Source organism: Centruroides sculpturatus, unplaced genomic scaffold (genome assembly GCF_000671375.1).
Source record: "Centruroides sculpturatus isolate CEXI.00-Female unplaced genomic scaffold, Cexi_2.0 scaffold127, whole genome shotgun sequence".
NCBI classification, from domain to species: Eukaryota; Metazoa; Arthropoda; class Arachnida; order Scorpiones; family Buthidae; genus Centruroides; species Centruroides sculpturatus.
The window spans coordinates 953,068-973,968 of record NW_019385000.1 but is presented as its reverse complement, the minus strand read 5'-3'; the positions used below and the strand labels follow the sequence as shown (position 1 = coordinate 973,968).

The window sequence follows — 20,901 nt, the reverse complement described above, 5'->3', positions numbered from 1 at the left end:
CCATGCCTTACGCCGCCCTTGGTCATAGAAATGATGTAATTTGAATATAAATTATTTATAAATACGTATGTCAAGTTATATTTTTATTACTACGTAAAATATATTTAAGAGTTTACTACCACTGTGCTGGGTGAGACGTTGTTGAAACAAAAAAATTATGCATTCCATTACGTACATAAACAATGTCATAATTTGCCAAGTGCGAATCAGCAAATTCGTAAAATTTTTGTTTATTTTGAACAATCCGGATAATCGAAAATCCGGATAATGGAGGTCCGGATAATGGAGGTTCTACTGTATTCAAATTATAGAAATTATGTTTCAAATCAAGTTTCAAGCATTAGAGAAGGCGATTATTTTAAAATATCGTTGGAAAACATCGAATTCCGTTCTTCGGCTTCTAATCGTTTCGAAGAAAGCCGAGTCGGAATCATATAAAAATAATGAAGACGAGTCCTCTCGACCAGAAACTGAAGAGGATGAGACAAAAATCTGTACAGACACTACGCCCAAGACCTGGAAAACGCGGTAAGTTAAGTCTAAAAGAAGATCAAAGAGAAGGTCGATAGAAAGAGCGAGAGGACGAGTCGATCTAGGAGTAAGACGGTGAAAAATTCGAGCGTGGAAAGGAGCTAAGATCTCGAAAACAACGTAGTAGAGGTAGAAAGAGAGCCAGCCGGCCGTCCATAAAATCGGATGTTCCTACTTGTATTTCCGAACAGTAGATAACGGAATTGTTAGATTTTTAGTCTAGTAATCAAATGGCTTTTTCCAGAACCATTTTCTAATGGATAAGAGTAGTTGGTTTGGTTTGATTTTATACACTATAACAACGTTACATTCAGCTTCTTTTCATTTTGAAATAAATTTTATTTTGTTCAATTTAAATATATCGAATGCAATCGTTTAAAATAAGATACGGAAATTTCTTTATTTTACTTAAGCCTTAAAAAATTCCAATTGTTTCTTAAATCTATCTAAGAAACAACATTACTCGAGCATCATACCAAAGTCTATTACATAATTTGGTCCTCCTACTGACTTAGGATTTCTTACCATATCTTTAAACTCGCTGCTGTAAATAATGCAAAAGATTTGAAAGTTTATTTATTATTATCTCGTTAAGTGTTTCTTAAGCATAAAAATCTACTAACGCTCGATACCGAAATTTTATGCTTAAGAAACACGAACGAGTGAGACATAAACACAAAGTTAAAATTGCGTGTAGCGTCATCTGTTACGAGATGTACTTAGATAAAAAAAAAGCCTATTCCAGCAATTATGTTTTTATTCATCTAACGCTTTCGGCTATCGATGCCATCGTCAGGATCGAACATTTTTTAATAGAATTCTTTAAATTTATAAAAAGGCATAAAACTTTGATGATAAACACGCGTTTTTAAAAATACTAACAGTATAAATGCCAATAACGAGTAGAATTTTCATTAAGTCCAACTCCACTCGAGATACGACGCGCGACCACCTCTCGATTGCTAACCACCAAAATTTAACAGCATTAATGTCTCTTATATACAAGTTACCGCGCCAAATTTCTTTCCTTACTCTCCGCGCTAGCCCGAGATATTATAGGAAATAGACACCAAAACACACACTGACATTTTCCCTGTTTTTCATTTTTTGGGTGCGGGAGATTTACAGAAAACCGAGAGAGTCAAATTGACACGATTACATTTCATTTTGTTATACAACTTATATACATCGCAGCCGAAGAAGTAAAACACTCATTCCAGTTAAAATATCTCTTTGTGAGAATTGTTTGTTAGTTTGTGATACTACAAATAAAATTTAGACAGATGCTAGACTACTATTAACGAAAAGCTAATTTATTCAGCCAAACCACTGCAAGAATAAATTAATAGCATTAATTGAAAAAATAAAGAAATAAAATTAAAAGTAATAGTAGAGAAAATATCGAAAGAGTATCGCTCCAATTTGACTTAAAGTAAACAGCGATAAATAATTTTCAGAGTCAACAAAAATTCTTCTATAATCTATTTTTATCACTTCTTTATATATTTTCTATGCTTACTTTCAAAACTATTTGTTTATTTGGGCGCCGTAAATGATTCATTCGACGCTAATTACTAGTTTATTTTGCTCTACTTTTTATTTATTTTTTCTAAACTTTTTCTTGTATCCAATTGTCAATCGCTTTAAAATGGCAAGAACAATTTTTAAGTATTTTGTTGAGAAATTAATATGTTCAATATTATATCAGAGATAATTTTTACGAAATAAAACGAAATTGCTAAACCTTTGCGACTTTCTGCCAACTATCAATAAAAACGAATTATTTGCAGTTTAGCTTTTAATATAAACTAAAAAATATTTCAAATATTTTTACACTAATACAATCAAGCCTGTGAACACAAAAATGGCCGTTGTTTACAGGTTTTTTTTTCTGAATTTCGACGGAAACATTTCTGAAAAACGACTGCCCTTTACAGGGACCGTTATTGGAGAATTATAAGTTATACATTTAAAATATTTATAACTGTCGAGAGTTTCTTTAATATTACTAAATTTAATAATTATTCGCGCTAATTTTATTAATGTAGTATTAAATTTTACAGGTTCGTTTTTTGAATTGCAAAATATTTACGCTGATTATTAGTCTAAAATGACTAATAATCAGCGTAAATATTTTGCAATTTTTTTTCTTAAGCTACTTAAAAATGAAAAAAATATTTTTTTCATTTTTAAGTAGCTTTAGTTAAATGATATTGAAAGTGTTACGATTTTCTTCGGTACGCGTTGCCCGCAGACGTGCAAAGTGATTGGACGAGAGGGCTATTTTGGATTGAAATTTACGTGTAATCGACATTGTGTAAACGTTGTGAAAATAAATAAATAAATAAGCAATATAGCATATTTTATTGAAAGTAATTTTATCGAAACTGTAGAAGTATAGCGAATAATAGTATGTTTTAACAAAGTGTAATGTCATAATTCTGGATTTGTATATTCAAATAATACCGAAATACAGCTACAAATATTATGACATCACCTATAAAACAGAGGTTCTTCTCTAATAATTATTGTTTAGAAATAGTTTTTTTTTTTACTTTTGTAATGATTTCAATATAATATCTATTGATACGAAAGTATATTAAAAAGGTTTACAAAGTACTATTAATGAATTTCTGAAAGGTTTATATAATTATTTTTAAGATTTAAACTTTAAAGTAAGTTATCGAGAGTCACGGTAGTGACTCCGCTCCAAGTAAAAAAAAAAAAAAAAAAATTCATCATCGAGTCGCGCAACTTTCCCGGCCGTTAAGAAATTTAATTTAAAAATAACTTTTATATTATTAACCGCTTATCTTTGATAAAGATAAGCTTAGCTCTTTGAAGCGGTATCCAGAGGATTTTTACCCGTGTTGTTGTTTTCTACGAATCGAGCTTGATTTGTACAGGTAAAAAGCTTTAAATTAATAAAGATAAGCTTATCTTTATTAAAGAAAATTCCTAAGAAAAAACATTTGAATCTCATAAATTGCCATAATTTTTACATCTCAGATGTTTTTGTTAGAATTAATTAATTAGACGATACATAACGTTGATTGAAATTTTCGAAATTGTTGCAGTCGAATTTGTTATTTTTAAAAATAAACAATTTTATTTAATTCGCTCGGTTCAAACTAACTTGTAAGTACAGTAAATTACGAGCAACGTCGATGCGTTAATAAAATTAACTGTCGGATAAGCGGCTAAGGTTATCGCTCTGGGAAACCCGGTATCGAATCTCGACGAGTCAAAAGCTCCAGGAATTTTCCGGAGTAATTCATCCGGATGTAGTGGGTCCTATTGTCAGCCTGGTCGAACTCGTAATGGGCTTGTTAAAAAAAAAAAAAAGCGGAAATAATTTTTGAAAAGTCTGTTAAAATTTAGAAAACATAATAAACGTATTTTAAAAATGCAAAGATAAATAAATTTTATATAGAAGATTAGAACGTGTCTATTTAATTATTATGTTATATATTTTTTACTATTGTAATTATTTTGGTGGACGTAAGGTGGTGCCATTATCGCTATGTCAGTTTTTCTCTTTAATGGAGTAAATAGCGTGCTTGGGCTTTGTTGGATGTGAGATATTTTTTTGACGTGACGATGAGAAGCGAAGGTTTTGAAAGTGAATTCATCTCTTATTATAGAAGTTATAAGATGAAAGAGACAAAATGTATTTGTATTTATCCAGAATAACCGACGATTGGCTTAATTTAAGTGAAATTCAAAAGCTCAAATATTTGGTAAATATTAAGAAATTTACGTTTATTCATATTTAAATGTTTGTTAAAGTGAATATTCATTTACCAAAAACGTAACCAGAATTTTAATTCCCGAAACAAATATTTAAGTGTCGGGTAAAATACTTTTAAAAGCAATTATTTAAAATGATTAATGAGGATAAAATATACAAAGTCTGTAACCGAGCGTTGTCAGAAGCTTAAATGTATTTACACTATTGCTAATGACTTATTTACCATCGTTTGTTCTTGTAATCTACCAGAGTAGACTCGCGTATTATTTCAAAATATATAAGTAATTTATTTTTATTCGTTGTTAATTTCCATCTCTTGTTACTTATAAATAATTATGTTAACTAAGACATTTTCAACCTTATTAAGCTGCTCGCTGCTTAACGAGGTTGTGTGTCTTATTTGTTAATTTGCTTTCTAAGCAGTTATCGTATAAAAATGATCGTTATTGTAATTGCAACTTACTAAATACCTACGTTGAAACAATAAATATTTAATGGACGTGATTTTCTAAAAGATAAGTAAAAAACAATATAATTTGTTTTTATTTTTTGTAGCGTTATTGAGAGTAATGAAAAACAACTCTGTTCTTTAATAATATAATAAAAAAATGGATAGTTTTTCTATCGAAAGTCTCTAACAATTACAAACTTAAATATAAATAATTACCAATAATTTGGTAATTTATTAGAATAGGTTAGGTTAGAATGTGGGTCCCCGCTGTGCGGTCGCCACGGTCCATGTAGGTAAAGATTAACCGATATTCCTTTCTTGTCGTTTGACTAGTTGTTTCCAGAAATGAGCATTGGTTCGTATTGTTCTTCCAAAATTATTCTTGAATTTGATTTTACTTATACTGTATTATTACTTTGCAGTTAAATTACTGATTTATCTCATATTTTTAATAAGATTAATATAAAATAAATTTTAGAATTTATATTCTGTTTATTGATTATCAAATTTTATCCTGGAACCAAAATATTTTATATCAAATTTTAGTTTATAACATTATACAACTGTTGTGAGCAAAAAGTTGAATTATAAAGAAAGAATGAAATAAAGATAAATTTGTCCTAAACTAACATTTTTAATCGTCTTAATTGGTCGTCGTCGTCCTCTGGTTTTAAATACGTTCGTTTGGGTCATTTGGTTGTCAAATACGACCATAAAAAAATTACTATAATCGTTAAAGAATACGAAACAATCATTCCCAAAACTGGAAATTTCCTCAACTATCTCCACATTAAACTCAAACAAAATAAAAAATAAGAAAAAAAACTAGAAAGAAAGAAAAAAATGTTTTAAAATCCATGCTAATGATAGTTATAAATTGATCTAAGAGATTAGATGTTGATGATCTGCTGAATTATCGGGCTATTTTTAAACTAACTTAGCCTAAAAAATAGCTTGATAATTTAGCATTTGGATTTTGTTAATTAAATCAGGCTATGAGAAGTGTTGTTGCTATATATATATATATAGCAACAACACTATAACATACATATATAACAACACTCCTCTTAGCCCGATTTAATTAATTTAAGAGACTTGTACTTCTGTCACTTAGTCTCGCAATTTTAATCATAATTAAAATTGATATAAAAGTTAAATCATATAAAAGTTGACTTATAAAATAGTCTCAACAGAAATAACCTTAATTATAATATACTGTATAATTATAATAAACTAGAGTTTACCCCACAAAACTTACAAGACTACTAATAATAGAAATTACATTAAATCATATTAAAATTTTGATTAACCTGACCAGGAACAGTATTTATTCAAAGAAAATAATCATAAAATGTCACTAAATAAAATAAATAAAAACAACAGGCAAAACAGCAGATAAAATTGTATTGATTAGAAATTTCAAACCAACACTTGAAAGTACCATTATTACATTGGTTATGACATTACCACTTGTTTTATCTAAACATATAGCCATTCCCTTTCTAAAAACAAATATTGTGCCCAGTATGATAATCTTCTCTAATTTATCTTCCTGGGCACCTATTTGATCTATGGCAAAATGACCCCACTTTGTTCTTGTGATTGACAATCATGACTGTAGAGGGAAAAATATATTAGTCTGGAACATTTGTTTGGGTGTAGAACTGAGTGTGTCGTTGAAATGACAGATTTTAGACATTATCTCCCGTAGACTTCAGCCAGGACTAGTAAAAAACAGCTCATAACTGATAGTTGCTTAGATGAGAGGTGTATCAGCAGAGTTGCCATACGTGTATATGAGACTGTCACTGTATTTCACTATTCAGTCCTATATTACTATTAAGAATAAAACACGCCTTTAATAATCCAGCAATAATCCACCTTGATTAATCCAGCAAATAAAACTAATATTTATTTGCTGGATTATTAAAGGTGTTTTATTCTTAGTTAGTTATCCAGTACATACATTATGTATAAACATTACTATTTGTTAAGGTAACAAATCGTTCTCCTTTAGGGAGGAGAGTCCTTCTTTTTTAAGTTCTGTCCTCCTACGTGTTCTCCTTTTCGATATTTGAAGACTAATCTGTAAATCTCCATATTCGATTGATGCTAAGCCGATCTGTTGTACGTGATGTATTTGTATATAATGTGATGATTCATAGAGGCTTGGTACAGTGCAGCAAGATGTGATTACGAGATGCATGTGCTTCGCACAAAAGACTTTGAGAGATCGCACCATGTGGAAGTGGCTTTGTTTACTTCTTACTGAAATATTACACAGCACATACACATGCAGTAGATATTATTATAGTGTATTAGCGTTGCAATGAATAAAATGTTTCTTGTATTACAATATTTTTTCCTTCAATTTATTTGTCCTCCTTTTCATTGTAAAATAGTTGGTCACCTTATATTTGTCCCATTTTCTTCCTGAAAGCTGCATGAGGCGGCCAGCATGCGGCACATGCTCCATATTTTTGTCAGTCTCAACTGTTAGAGCTCAGTGAATGCTAATTTGTTTCGTGCATGTGTAATAAAATAAATAATTGCTTGCTCTTCCACATCGAGTCTTATGTAGATAAAATCATTTTTATACCTGTAATAAAAGATGCTAAAGAGGAAGTGTCATTTTAAAGATGAATATACCAAAAATTGGACATTTATAAAGAAAGGTCGAACTGAATTTGAAGCATTGTGTTAGATTTTTAATTCTCATATTGCCATTAACCATGGTGGAAAAGCTGACATTTAACAACATATTGCTATAAATCTTCATAAATCAAATATCAGGATCGCTTCAACTTCTAAGAATATTCTAGTTTTATGATTAAAATTTCTTCTTTCGAATCTTTCTTTATTGCAGCTGCTGAGCTGACTATGATGTACAAAGTAGTACATCACCACCAATCAGTTAACTTGTTAGTTTGTACTACTAAACTGAATGCATTGATGTATACTGACTCAAAAGTAGCCACTAAACAAAATACTGCCAAAACTAAAGCCATGGCAATCGTGAAAAATATATTTGCCCTTTACAGTGTGCAACAATGCGTTAAAGATTTAAATGAAGCATTGTTTTTTGGTATAGCTACAGATGCCAGTAACCATAATGCTGAAAAGATGTTTCCCTTAGTAATCCAGTTCTTCAATGAAAAAGATGGACAGCAATCCAAATTATTAAAATTGGCTTTTATATGTTATGAACATTCTGAAACAATTGCCGAGTATTGCGAAATATCTCTCAGAAATCTAAATATTCCCATGGATAAGTGTATCACTTTTTCGGAGATAATACAAACACTAACTTCAGAGACCTAAACCAAGCTGGAAGAAATGTGTTTTTTAGACTGAACTCTGAATTGGAAAGATATATTGAAGGCATAGGATGTTCAGCACATGTTTTGCACAATGCTTTATCAATGGTTGCTGATGTTTTGACTGTCAATGTTGAATCAATAGTTGTCAAGATATTCAAGGACTTTAGCATTTACACTGTGAGGACTGAAAAACTCAGTTTTGTGAATATGTTGATGTTGCCCACAAAAACTTATTATCCTACATTAGGACCAGGTGGTTATCACTTTTACCTGCAGTTGAAAGAATATTGAAACTGTGGCAGCCATTAAAAGATTTTTTTTGCTAATGAATAGAGACCACCAAAAGCTATTAAAGATTTTTTTTATGATCCAATGAGTTAAGTTTATTTTTTCTTCTTGCATTCACAGCTCAATACATTTGAAACTGAAATTTAAAAAAATAGAAAAATCAAACATCACAGTGCTGGAAGTTAAGTCTATATTACAAGAGACAAAACAAAATATGATCAAAAGAAAAAATCCAATTTTAGTGGAATTGTGACAAAACAAATGTTGAATCACTTAAAGCTTGATTTTTGAAGCAGCACCAAAGTGGAAACTTTTGAAAAATAAGCTATCAGTTTCTTTAATACTGTTGTGGAATGTATTTAGAAATGGTCAATCATTCCAAAAATCCAATGTATTTGACTGAATGACTCTCAACCAAGTTCCTGAATGGGAAGAAACAGAATGTACTATTGCATATTTACAAGAAAGAAACATTGATATTGGCAACACTGAGATTCTATTCAACCAGTTTGTATATCTAAAAGATTACTTAGAGAAAAGCAAGGTTGCAGCCAAAGTTTTCATCTCTAAAATGTGAATGTCAAGTGCTGCTATCTTGTAAGTGATGTTCAATGTTCATGTTTTAGAGATGAAAACTTCAGCTGCAACCTTGCTAAAAATAATACCAACCAAAACTGTGAAGCAACTATGAAATTAAGTATGGAAGAGAAATGGCTAAAGTTTTTTGCAGATACAAAGCATATTGATCAGAAGTCATGTCTAATAAAGCTATGCAAATATGTATTTGCCATTCCAGCCCACAATGCAAATGTGGAGAGAATATTTTCCCTAGTGTCAACTCAATGGTTGGATGAAAGAAACAAGTTGTCAGTGGAGACAATTGAAGCAATTTTGATTTGTCATTGTAATTTTAAAATGACTTTTGCCCAATTTTATAATTATGTGAAAGATAATTAAGAAAGTAAAATCAACTTTAAAATATGACTGGGCTAAAAAGGATTAGCCTTGTATTGTTTTTATTATTCTGTGTGTTCATTTTAATAGATTGCTTAAACTTTATTGATGGTTATTTTTTAATCTTATAAAATATTACCTACCCACTTTTTTCATGTTTTATTTATTTAGCATTTAAATAAATGTCTCATATCAATGCTTGGCAATTATGCAACCCTATGTACAGTATATACGCAGTCTTGCATTTTTATTAATCACGTTTTTTCCGTTTGTGGGGTTAAAGAATACATCTAATGTCGATTGCTTTTCTCTTTTCAGGATTTTTCAGAAGTAATTAATAGCACTATAATCCTCAAGCCTATTAACTTCACCCTGGTTTAGATGCCATTCTAAAACTGTTGTTCTGACATTCTCTCAATTCTTCAAGAGACCTTTAATAGCAGATATCTGCATTAATCCTCTTTTTCAGAAGAAACCATATTTTGCTGAGTTTCTTGGTGTTCTTCATTCAAGAGTTCTTGATGTTCTTCTGTCATCAGATCAGTTTCAGGCTCCATTATGAGCTCTTCAATGTTCTTTATTTCTCAGATGTGATTTTTGATACTACTTTAGCTGCTTGAGTCTTCTTGATTATACTGTATCTTTCTTAGATAAGATTGAATTGCAGCCTACTGTAGACCTGTTTGAGTCATACTGCCCAGCAACATCAGATGACATCTGCCCACTCTCTACCTTTTGTTATTATACTCTCACTTTTCGAAAATAAAAACTGATGCAAAACTTAATGAGTGCCTGTTTGACAATCTCACAAATACTATAAAAAAAAATTTTTTCTGTCAGAAAAATAAAAGGCTGTAATTACAAGGGAGAGTTTCAAAGTTCAGAGGAATACTATCCGATCAGTATATACCGGGTTGATGTCTCCCGAGCTCTGAAAAGTTTGATTGTTGCCTAAAGACAAGGGAAGACCAATCAGTATTAATTATTTTACATTGCCACTGCTTGTGTTTGTTCTGTGAGGTGTTCATTATCCAAACATGTGTTTATTGTCCAAACATAAAAATCTTTCGCGAAAGTGTTCGTTATCTGATTTGTTTGTAGTCCGAACTGTTCATTAATGAATCGCCCACTGTATAACTTATCCCCAGGTTCAAATGTTATTGTTTTCCACTGGTGACACTTGATAATAGCAATTCCACATGTTAACAAAGAATATAAAAGTAGTGAATGTTTGTACAATATAGTATAGCCCAGTTTCTAGAGAAATTTTATTTTAACAAAGAAAATAAGCCTTTATCCATGGTATCATTGCAAAATGCTGCAATGCAAATGTCACTAACTTGAAAGTAGCCATTGAGTTGCCAATACTTTTTTAAATTAATATGTATGTGAGTTTGCACACACAATGCCTTTACAAAAATTCTGTATGTTAAACAAATTTGTTAATTTAATGGAATTCTGCTACAGTTGACAACATGAGATTTACATTTTAATAACTGCGAATTTACATAAGTCACATATTATGTAACTTTGGGTATTATTGAATTATAAAATTACAATTGTCTTATGATTGCAAAAGTAAGGAGTAAGAATTAGATTATAGCATAATTATAATTTTATCAATAACAAATACTTTTACTAAACAATCATACAATTTTTCAGAATTTTACTTTGAAAATTTTAGAAATGTTTTCTTTATTTCCATTTTTCCTATTGTCAAATTTTTTTATAATTAAAGTTTAAAAAAACAAATAAACTAGCAAATGTTCACATCTGGATGTGAGAAGGTTCAACAAAAATAAGAAAAACATATTGAAAATACAAGATAACTACATTTAAATTTTAATATTAACATTGCCAATCTTTCTTGATAAATATTGCTCTCTATTGTTTGAAAGATTACTTTGTACATTTTCATTTTAGGTATCTATTCTTTCTTTAATATGTCAACAATAGTTAGTCATCATATTCACATTTCAGTATCCTTTGTATCCTTGTTTCATTTCTTTTGTACTTTGATAAAATCTTTCATTTTGCTCTTAACTCATTGCACTTAAGTTATCAAGAAAGTATTGTAAATGGAATGTAAAAAATGATGACTTTGACTAGTCTTCATGCTAAATTCTGGAATTTTTTAGTGTGCAGTGTATAATAATTTTTAATTAATTAAACAAGGATCCTGTTTCTTCAAGAAAATTTGATGCGTTTCTGAAGGTTTTTTTTGACTGCCATTGACTTGAAAACTTTCATCTGTTAGTAATTTATTTATATATATATTTTTAATCAACTAATGTATGTATTTTCTTTCAACTTTGCTTTTGAAAGCTTAGAAAACTTTAATGGCACTTGAAACAGTCTGTTTTTATCCAAAGCACTCACAAATTGATCCTTAAAAAAATTCCCATAAAACAAACATGTTTTATGATATGTTTTTTGACTATCAATGAAGACTTTATTTTATCACATAAGGTTGGGTAAGATTTTAACGTGCAATTTTTTTCTACTTAAAATTCTAAAGGTTTTGAATTATTCCACAAACTTTTCTGGGGAAAATTTTGAGATGCATAATAATCCATAAGTGGCTGAGTGGATAATACCACTGAACACCGATAGTTATAGGTTTGCACCTGGCCGATGGGCTGGCCATATGAAGTTTTCTGGGTTTCCTTTACATTAGTAACACCTAAATAGGGGCCAGTTTCCCATAAGAGGCCTCTCAGGATGCCTACCCCTAGGCAGATTGCCTGTGTGTTGCATTGCTATAAACAAATAAACCAAATGAGATGCATAATTTTTGTGTTCTGAACGACGAGCTAGAATATATTACATACTGGCTGTAGCTATGCAGTGTTTAAAGAAAATTGAATATATGTCTGTCATTTTTCTTTTGGTCAAGGGGATGTACAGTACCATTTGTGTTGTGTAAAGGCAATGAGCTAGAACAGTGTTTTTCAACCTTCTTTAATACGCGACCCCTTTACAAGTTAAAAAATTCTGGTGACCCCCCTAGGGCCATATTAAAACTATATCAGTGATTTTAAAATCTATGTATTTAATTTTCTCTCTGTTGAGACAAATTATTGTTGATTAAAGTAAAAATTTCAGAAGAATCGACAATAACTTAACACACACAAAGTATGAAACTTCCTTTAATTATAACATTCGGTACAGGAAGATGTTGACCTTTTTTTTTTGTTTAGGATCAGAATTTTCAGCTTCTACGTTTCTACTTTTTATTTCTTTTTGCAGATCAGCTCAACACTTTTTCCGCTATCATTTTCTGGGGTGGGCCGTAATTCTCGCTGAAATTGTAGTTTTTTTTTAATGTAGTGTAAGACCTACAAACACTTGTCTTTTTCTTTTACCCGTGACCCCCAAGGGGGTCGCGACCCACAGGTTGAAAAACACTGAGCTAGAATATTCTAACTTGTGTAAAAGTGGGCAAAGGAAAGGAAGAGTTTTAACCCTTATCTGAGATGGTGTGAGTCAAAATGACCCTACTTAGTTTTTTTTTAATTTTAAAAGTAAATAACAAGACATTTCTTTCTTTAATCCTTAATGTTTCTAAACAAGACAAAATATTCTGTAGCAATAAGTTAAATGCATTTCTAAACATTCTTAATTTTACTTTCCTGGTTGTTATGTATAATAACAAGGGAAAGCATTGGAATAGTTTCAAATTTGACCGTCAGTCTTTTGCAAATTGCTATGTTTTGAGACCACCTGAACCCAAAAAACCCCCAAAAAAATGGAAAAATATTCTGTGAGTTGGTGTGTGTGTGTATGTTTATAAGAAACGAAATTTGGCATGATAGCTTGTGTATGAGTAGCATTGATGCTATTAAATTTTAGTGATTAAAGGTTAAAGGGTGGAGAGATATGACACATGAAACTTCTCTATCTCGAGAGAGATCGGACTTAATGAAGATGTTATTCATTACTAACATTTACAATTTTTTTATAAAACTCATCACTACCCTCAAAATTAAGGTTTTTAACATTCGATAGTAATTAAAAATATAAAAATTTATAAGTAAAGGTTCTTCTTCCAATAGTAAGACTAGTGGTATTTATCACATCTTTACTAATTTAATTATCTGCAATTAACAGAGACCAAGATTAAAACAATTCACTTTCTTTTGCCTATTTAACAATGCATTTTGGATTGGTAATTTTTCAATCTCTTTTCAGGCTCATGTCTTCAGTATCTAAGGTTGTTGTCTACAACATATTAACATAAACTAACCTTTTGTTTCTTATACTTTTGTTATCCAGAATGATGCATATAGTGCATAATTTGTACACATCCTAATAGTACAGTTTCTATATATCAGTCTCTTACACTTACTGGCATGTTTTCTTTGTCTATTTTTGATGGGAAAATGCAACACTTCCATTTCCTACAACTATTAGCTCCTTATTAACTCTTAGAAGGATTTAACTTCAACAATGTGGTTCATAATGTGACAAAGGTCAAACTGTAGTTTTTCATTGTAAATATTTTCACAAGTTGAAACCAAAATTTTCACAAATAAACTACATTAGAGCATCGATTATCTGACTCAATTGGGGACTGGGATTGGTCAGATAATTGAAAAGTCGGATAACCGAAAAGTATGAAAAAAACCATTATTAGTGTAGTATATTATTATATCCCATGTAGTTAGTATATTAGTATATCGCTATTAACCTACTTCGCGTTGAATTTTCATCAATGTTAAACCTAACAAATTTTTTAAAAATAATAATCGTCGCTATTGTATCCTTAAAAATTATTTTATTGCTCACAAAACAAACAACCACTCATAATTAAAAAATTAAGCCTTGTTTAAATACTGGTTTCCCTTTCATGGTCGAGCCAGTGTTGCCAGCTAAAACACGCAAAAATTTAACAAAAATAATAATAAAGTAGCCAAGACATAGCCACATTGTAGCGCCACATCACTAGCGGACATTTGAATTTGCCGATTAGAACGCAGTCGGTTAACTGAGGTGACGGTTAATCGTGGATCGGATAATCGATGCTCTACTGTATAACTGTAATAAAAACATGAGAATACTACTTACATTCTGCAAAATAAAAAATATTGTCCAAAAAATCAACAACATACTGAGTTTGGTATGGATCAGACTGACCTGAGTACACTAAACTAATAAACTAATTATGTCTGAGAGTAAAGTCCTACAAGATCTGAATCATATTTAGATACAATAGCTAAATTCAAGATGAAACAATCTAGATTTAGATCACTTATCTAATTGCCTAATTTTAAATATAGGGAAAACAAAACAATCTAGATTTAGGTGAGAAAAATAGATTCTAAAGTGAGAATCCTGCCCAACACATGGTATAGATTTCAATGTTTTGACTTAAAGTAAAATGTGTGGTTGATACAGGGCTGTACCATGCTATGATACAGAGAGATGGCTACATCAGGTGGCACCATAAAGCCCTGGTCACACTATGCGATTTCCAGCCAAGCAGGCGACTGCAACCGCAATGGTTATTTCCATTAACTAGTAATCCCCCCCTTGAAAACCAGCGCGACTGCAATCACAACTAGAAACAAAAAGTTTGTTCTACTTGTGACGATTGCAAACGTGCATCCAATCAACAAATGCCTTTGTGCCACGTCAAACAGTGACAACATTGAAAATAGTTTATCATCATGGCAGATAGAGGATTAATACTTTTACAGAATTGAGATTGATCGAGCTTATTCAGGCTCACGAAAACCCGTGGGATTATAATTCTTCGTTTTATTGAAGATTTTATCTTTTTGTGTATTCTCGCCAGCTCTATCAAAATAATCGCCTTTTTTTTCTTTTATTCATTGCAGAAAAGGAACTGCTTGCTATTTTAATAAAAAAAGTGGCTAAAATTTTGTAAATACTCTGAAGTAGAACGTAAAATGTCGTCAAACTCACGAAAGTAGTCAGAAACAAGCTACTCTAATTTTATTTGTTTATTATAGGGTCATGTGTTTCCGAGTTGCAACATCAATGAACAATGTGTGACCATGAGAAGACACGCACAACTCGCGTTTGTTGCAGTTGTCTGTGCAGCAAGAAATCGCATAATCTGACAGGACTTAAGGAGGCGGTATAAGCAGCATTTAAGGGGTGGCATTTTGAAGACTTGCATCATACTGAGAAAATCTACCTCACAGCCCTGGGTTGATAGTATCCATTGTTGCCAGCAAGAGTGCTGTATCTAAGGTCACAGTCACTATGTAGTATATTCTAGCTCGGGTGGCCAACAGTTTTTGCCCCCGGGTCGAATTGGAGAGAACTTTTTCCACGGGCCGAACCAGAGGTGCCCTAGGAAGATTTTGAGATGGTGCGAGATCTCATTGTGGTGTCACCCCATAAAGACTAAATTGTACATAGAGATTAGACATACATTTTTTCACATTATCATGCTTTATCATTTTACAACACTGTACTTGTAATAGAGGGTTAATTCTAAATGCACAGTGAGGAGTTTTTTTTTAAGGCATTAGACTTTTTCATCGAGCTATTTGTACTTGAGTAGCTAATATTGAAAGTTTAATCGCGGGCCACATAAATTCATTAGACGGGCCGGATCTGGCCTTCGGGCCATATGTTGGCCATGCCTGTTTTAGCTTGTTGGTTTTGAATTGCTACAATAGCAAAAAACAGCTATAAATTAGATCCCAGAATGTGGATGGACTTATGTAATTCTTTTTCTTACTTGCTTTAATAATTTCTGTAATAAATATTTTAATTGTTTTATATAATAGGATTGAATGAAAGTTTCATTTAAATTAATTTTAATATCTTTTATTATATAGACATGAACAAACCAAGAGGTTCTCCAGCAATTGCCGAAAGTTTATATGAAATTAAGCAGCGATATGAAGATACTGCCTTGGTTCTGTTTCGTGAACGATTTAACAAGCCAAGACCCTTAAGCTTTCTTAGTTATGGTGAGAGTAGAAAATCATATGCATATAGCTGTTATGGAAATTCTGCCATTATTGTTCATAAACGTGGAAATCAAGTAACGAAATCAGACGAAAAATCTATAGAAAGTCAGATTTGTGTCATTTTATAATTGTTAAACTTGTATAAAACTTTTATTTTTCATTGACTCATCATATCATTTAGTATCTAGTCATTAAATGATTATTACATTTAAATCAAAATATCTTGTTGCTCATTATAAGCTCAGTATTAAAAGTTGACAAGTGTTTTCCTTTATTTTTTTAAACTGATGATTAAAATATTCAAACTTCATTATTGAAAGTTTAGTATATTTAAAAAGTTTCAATACTGAAGTTTACTTTGTATTTTAATTAAATTGTGGAACTTGCCAGATTTGGATTTGTTAAAAATGCATTGATTTATTTTAATAGCGTATATTTTTATTATATATCGGAGCAATTTATATTAGATTCCATATACGAATATATCAACAATTAAAAAGATGTAAAATAATAATTCTCTATTTGGTATTTAAAAACAGGATATTCAAGTCCATCCGTCCTTTAAAATTATTGCTCATTATTTTAAATGAACTCAATTTTGTGTTTATTCAGCTTTAAGTGATTTATTAATAATTCAAAAACTAAGATCATAAATTGAAGTGTTTACTGTATATTAATAATATATTAATAATTTTGGATAAGATAATTTGGTAATACAATAAAACCTTGCTAATTTGCACTAGGCTGAACTAATGTTGGAACCCTATTAGTCCAAATTAGTGAGGTTCTACTGTACTTAATTTTTGTTTCTAAAAGCAATAGAATTTATGTAGCTTAAAGTTTAAAAAAATTCTCTAAATATTTAGTTTTTAAAAGAATAAATATCTTAAAAATATACCTGTTTGAAATAATAATTTTGGTAAATAATTTAATGTTTATAAGACAGCTGAATTAATATATTTAAAGTATCACATATGATGGATTAATATCAGTAAACTACTATCAATGCTATTTTAATAAAAAGTTGTTGTTTTTAAATTTTCATAATTTGAAAAAGGCTCAAACACTTAAATACAAGGAATGGAAATGTATTTAAAGAAAATGAGACTGTAGTATTTTAAAATATAGTATTAGCTGAACAAAATATTAATTATTTTAGCTGTTAAAATATTAAAATTTGAGATAGAACTTTTATTTTTAAATAATGTTCTTAAAATGACTAACATGAAGTAAATGTTTAAAATATATAATTATATATAAATATTGGAAATTAATTTGGAAATACTAGAATAGGTTTTAAGTATAAATTGGAAATTCTTGATTTCAATTTAACATTAGAAAAATCTGCTGTAATAATTTTCTAATTTTAAAAAGCTTAATTCAATTTATATTTTTTCTTCAATTAATTTCTTTTTATAAGATAAATATAATCTTCTATTTAATAAAAATCACAATTAAAATGACTAAAGTATACAATGCAATTAAGGGAATTTCCTACGATAAGTGAGAATTTTTATTTACACTTAAGTGCTGCAAGTTTTTAACAAAATAAAGATGAGGTAATGCAATTTTTATGTCACATTATGTGTTTAATGTATGAATTTTAATATAAAAATAACATTTAGTGAACATTATTTTTTAACAAACTGTAGTTGAATAATTAGACTTTGATTATAAAAAATTCCCTTAATTTAGTTAATCAGATAAGTGCATATGCAACCCTCAAATATAATTATTCCATTATAAAGACAAAAGTTCCTATAGATTAATATGGCCTATTTAAGTAGCCGTTTTGAACTTAATGCAAACTAATTATGGTAATTATTATTAAGTTTGCCTATGTGAAGAATTTGTGAAGTTAACTTTTTTTGCAATAAACAAACTATAAAAATTTCTGCTTATAAAACTTATAAACAGAAATTAAAATTACAACAAAGCATTTTCTACTTTTAAAGCAATGCTTAGCAGATAAATAATTATTTAACAAATTAGGTGAAAATCATTGAATGAATTACAATTTATGACAACAAATACTAAATTTTGAAGTATGCTCTTCTAATCATGTTTTTCTCCAAAAAAATATATATATATATATATATATTGTAATGGTTGTCAAATTTTTTTCATGTGACCTTAAAACTAAGAAACTGATAAATTTATAGAATAATGTTATTTGTTCAACATTGCTTGTAAGATGACACCAAATGTTTCAATATTTCAGAAGAAATAACAGCAGAAAAGTGTCTTATAGTTAAGAAATATAGTAACTTGTCAGAAACAATATTAACAAAAAATAAATTCAATAAATTGCTTCAACTGTATATGAAAATTTAAAACAAATCAGATATTTATTGATTTATAAAATTTTATTTTTAAAGTAAGTTTGAAGCAATAGGAACAAATCTGAAGAAAACTGAGGTTATATTTAGTGAGTACTTTATATTCATTTGTTAAATAAGCAATTGAATTTAAGTAAATGAAGACAGTCTTTTGATATTTATTGCAGAAGTCTTACAGTTTTATTTTTTAAATGATGACATTTAAGTGATATTTCTAGTAATTACACTTATTACATCACTGTTTTTATATTACTCATTCTTGTTTTTTGAAATCGTCGGACTAATTACTAGATAAAATAATTGACGTCCATTATAGTTTTTCACATAGGCTAACTTCTGTAAATCCTGTTCTGTTAATTGTATTTTTCTGACAGATTATATTTTTCAAGTAAAGCCTTCTAATAAATGTTAAAACTATGGCTATAAAAAATGAAATGTGAAAAACTTGAGACTAGTTACTATAGAAAGATTGATAGAAAAATAAAAACTAGACAAATTATTTTATCTTATTATACTATTCTTGCTATGATTAGATTGATTATTATGATAAATTCTATATAAAACAATAAAAAAATAATAATAAAACTGCACAATTTTTTAAGTTATATATTTAAAACATGGATTTTATAATTCATGTGCACTTTTTATATTAAGAGTTTTGGAACTAAACATGGTAGAATTAATCTGTGGAAAAAAACATTATAACCTGATGTGTGTAGATTGTTTCCTCAATATTTCAAAAGTTTATTATTATTATTATTATTACTCTTACTCATTATTTATGTATTTTTTAAAAACTTGAGAATGGCTGCTTTCTTTACAGAATTATTGACTTTTTCTTCTAGAGAAGTGATGGGCCAATAATAATTATTAAAAGAAAACAGTCATTTTTGAAGTTTTAAAATAACAACAATAATGAGTAAAATGAATAATAATTTTTGAAGTAATGAGAAAAAAACCAGACACTTCAGGATTATAAATGATTTTTACAGATTAATTTTACCATGTATTCCAAAACTATTAATAATTAATTAAAAGTGCATACAATCTTTATAGATCTCTGTATATATAACTACATATAATTATGTAATTGTTATAGAAAGTAAATTAAAATTTTGTCAAATGCAGATTTTATTTCCTAATAAATATTTTAAGTGTTAGCTTTAGGTATTACTGTACACTATTTAAGTTTCATGTTTTAATATGATTTTGACTATTTTGAATTGTTGTTGAATTTGTTTACTTATATTATTTTTTCATTTTTCACTATATTTACTTGAATACTTTGATTCCTGTGTTAAGCTGTTCAATGAATAAAATGCATAAAATTCTCTTGCCAATGATGTATGTTAAAGTACATTATAAAAGTCAAGACTAATGATATAAGAATAATTTGCCTTGAATATATTGTTTACAAACATTTGGGGCAAGTTAGGCCAACATTGGAGTAGGTTGATAAGCTTATATATTTTCATGCATCATTTGAATTTTTTAAAAATCATATTTAGAAAATTTTTCATATTAGAAATTCACTTTCATAATTAAACTGGTATATTAAATGGTAAACTGTGATATTTGAATTTAAAGTATCGGACATTGTTGTTTACTTTTCTAAACGAGAGTGCTTCTTGAATGTATTCAAGTGAGTATAGTATGTAAATAATGTATTATAATTTTCATTGAGTGTGAATTGTTTGTTTGGATGAAAATAAATTGTAATAAAACTATTATGCTTTATCCTATGCTAAAGATGTTTTCTTCAGAATTTCTTATAAAAATTTGTATTGTATTTGTATGCTGAACTACAGTATAAAGCTTTGTTTACACTATCAAAGGAACCATTACAAATGAAGGAAACAAAATTTGTTCACATCATACTACTGTATATGACAACTAAGCTAGGTTTCAAACATTAGTTGTGAAGAGTTGATTGGTCAAACAAGCCGAAATTTGGCAAAAATTGACAGATTTTCTCAATTCCTAATTAACTGAATCAAACACATAATGAAAGGGGATGAACTTGCAGTTCTTATCTACTTCATGGTGGTTTGTATGCCAATGTGAACCTAGCTTTACATTGTATGACATTTTTATAAGTAATTGCATGCACATATTTTTGTATACTTTTACTATTAAATTTAGAAATCATTTTTGATATAGAAAGAAAATTTAATTTCTTTGGTTTGTGTAAAATATTGTTGAATTAGAATTCATTATGAAAATATGTGGTTTAGTATTTTATACAGCATTCATTAGTTTTACTATATGCTTTGCAAATGTACATTAAAGCAAAACAGTATTAAATGCTCAGTAAAAT

General features: G+C 29.3%; 1 protein-coding gene across 1 annotated transcript; it reads left to right on the top strand.

The window, feature by feature from the left end:
* The first annotated feature begins 387 nt into the window (after positions 1 to 387).
* LOC111633219 lies at positions 388 to 17,421 on the top strand. Its single transcript, XM_023377755.1, has 2 exons — positions 388 to 528; positions 16,111 to 17,421. The coding sequence occupies exons 1-2, from the start codon at positions 444 to 446 to the stop codon at positions 16,371 to 16,373; spliced, it is 348 nt and encodes a 115-aa protein (XP_023233523.1). The 5' UTR covers positions 388 to 443; the 3' UTR covers positions 16,374 to 17,421.
* The last annotated feature ends 3,480 nt before the right edge of the window (positions 17,422 to 20,901 follow it).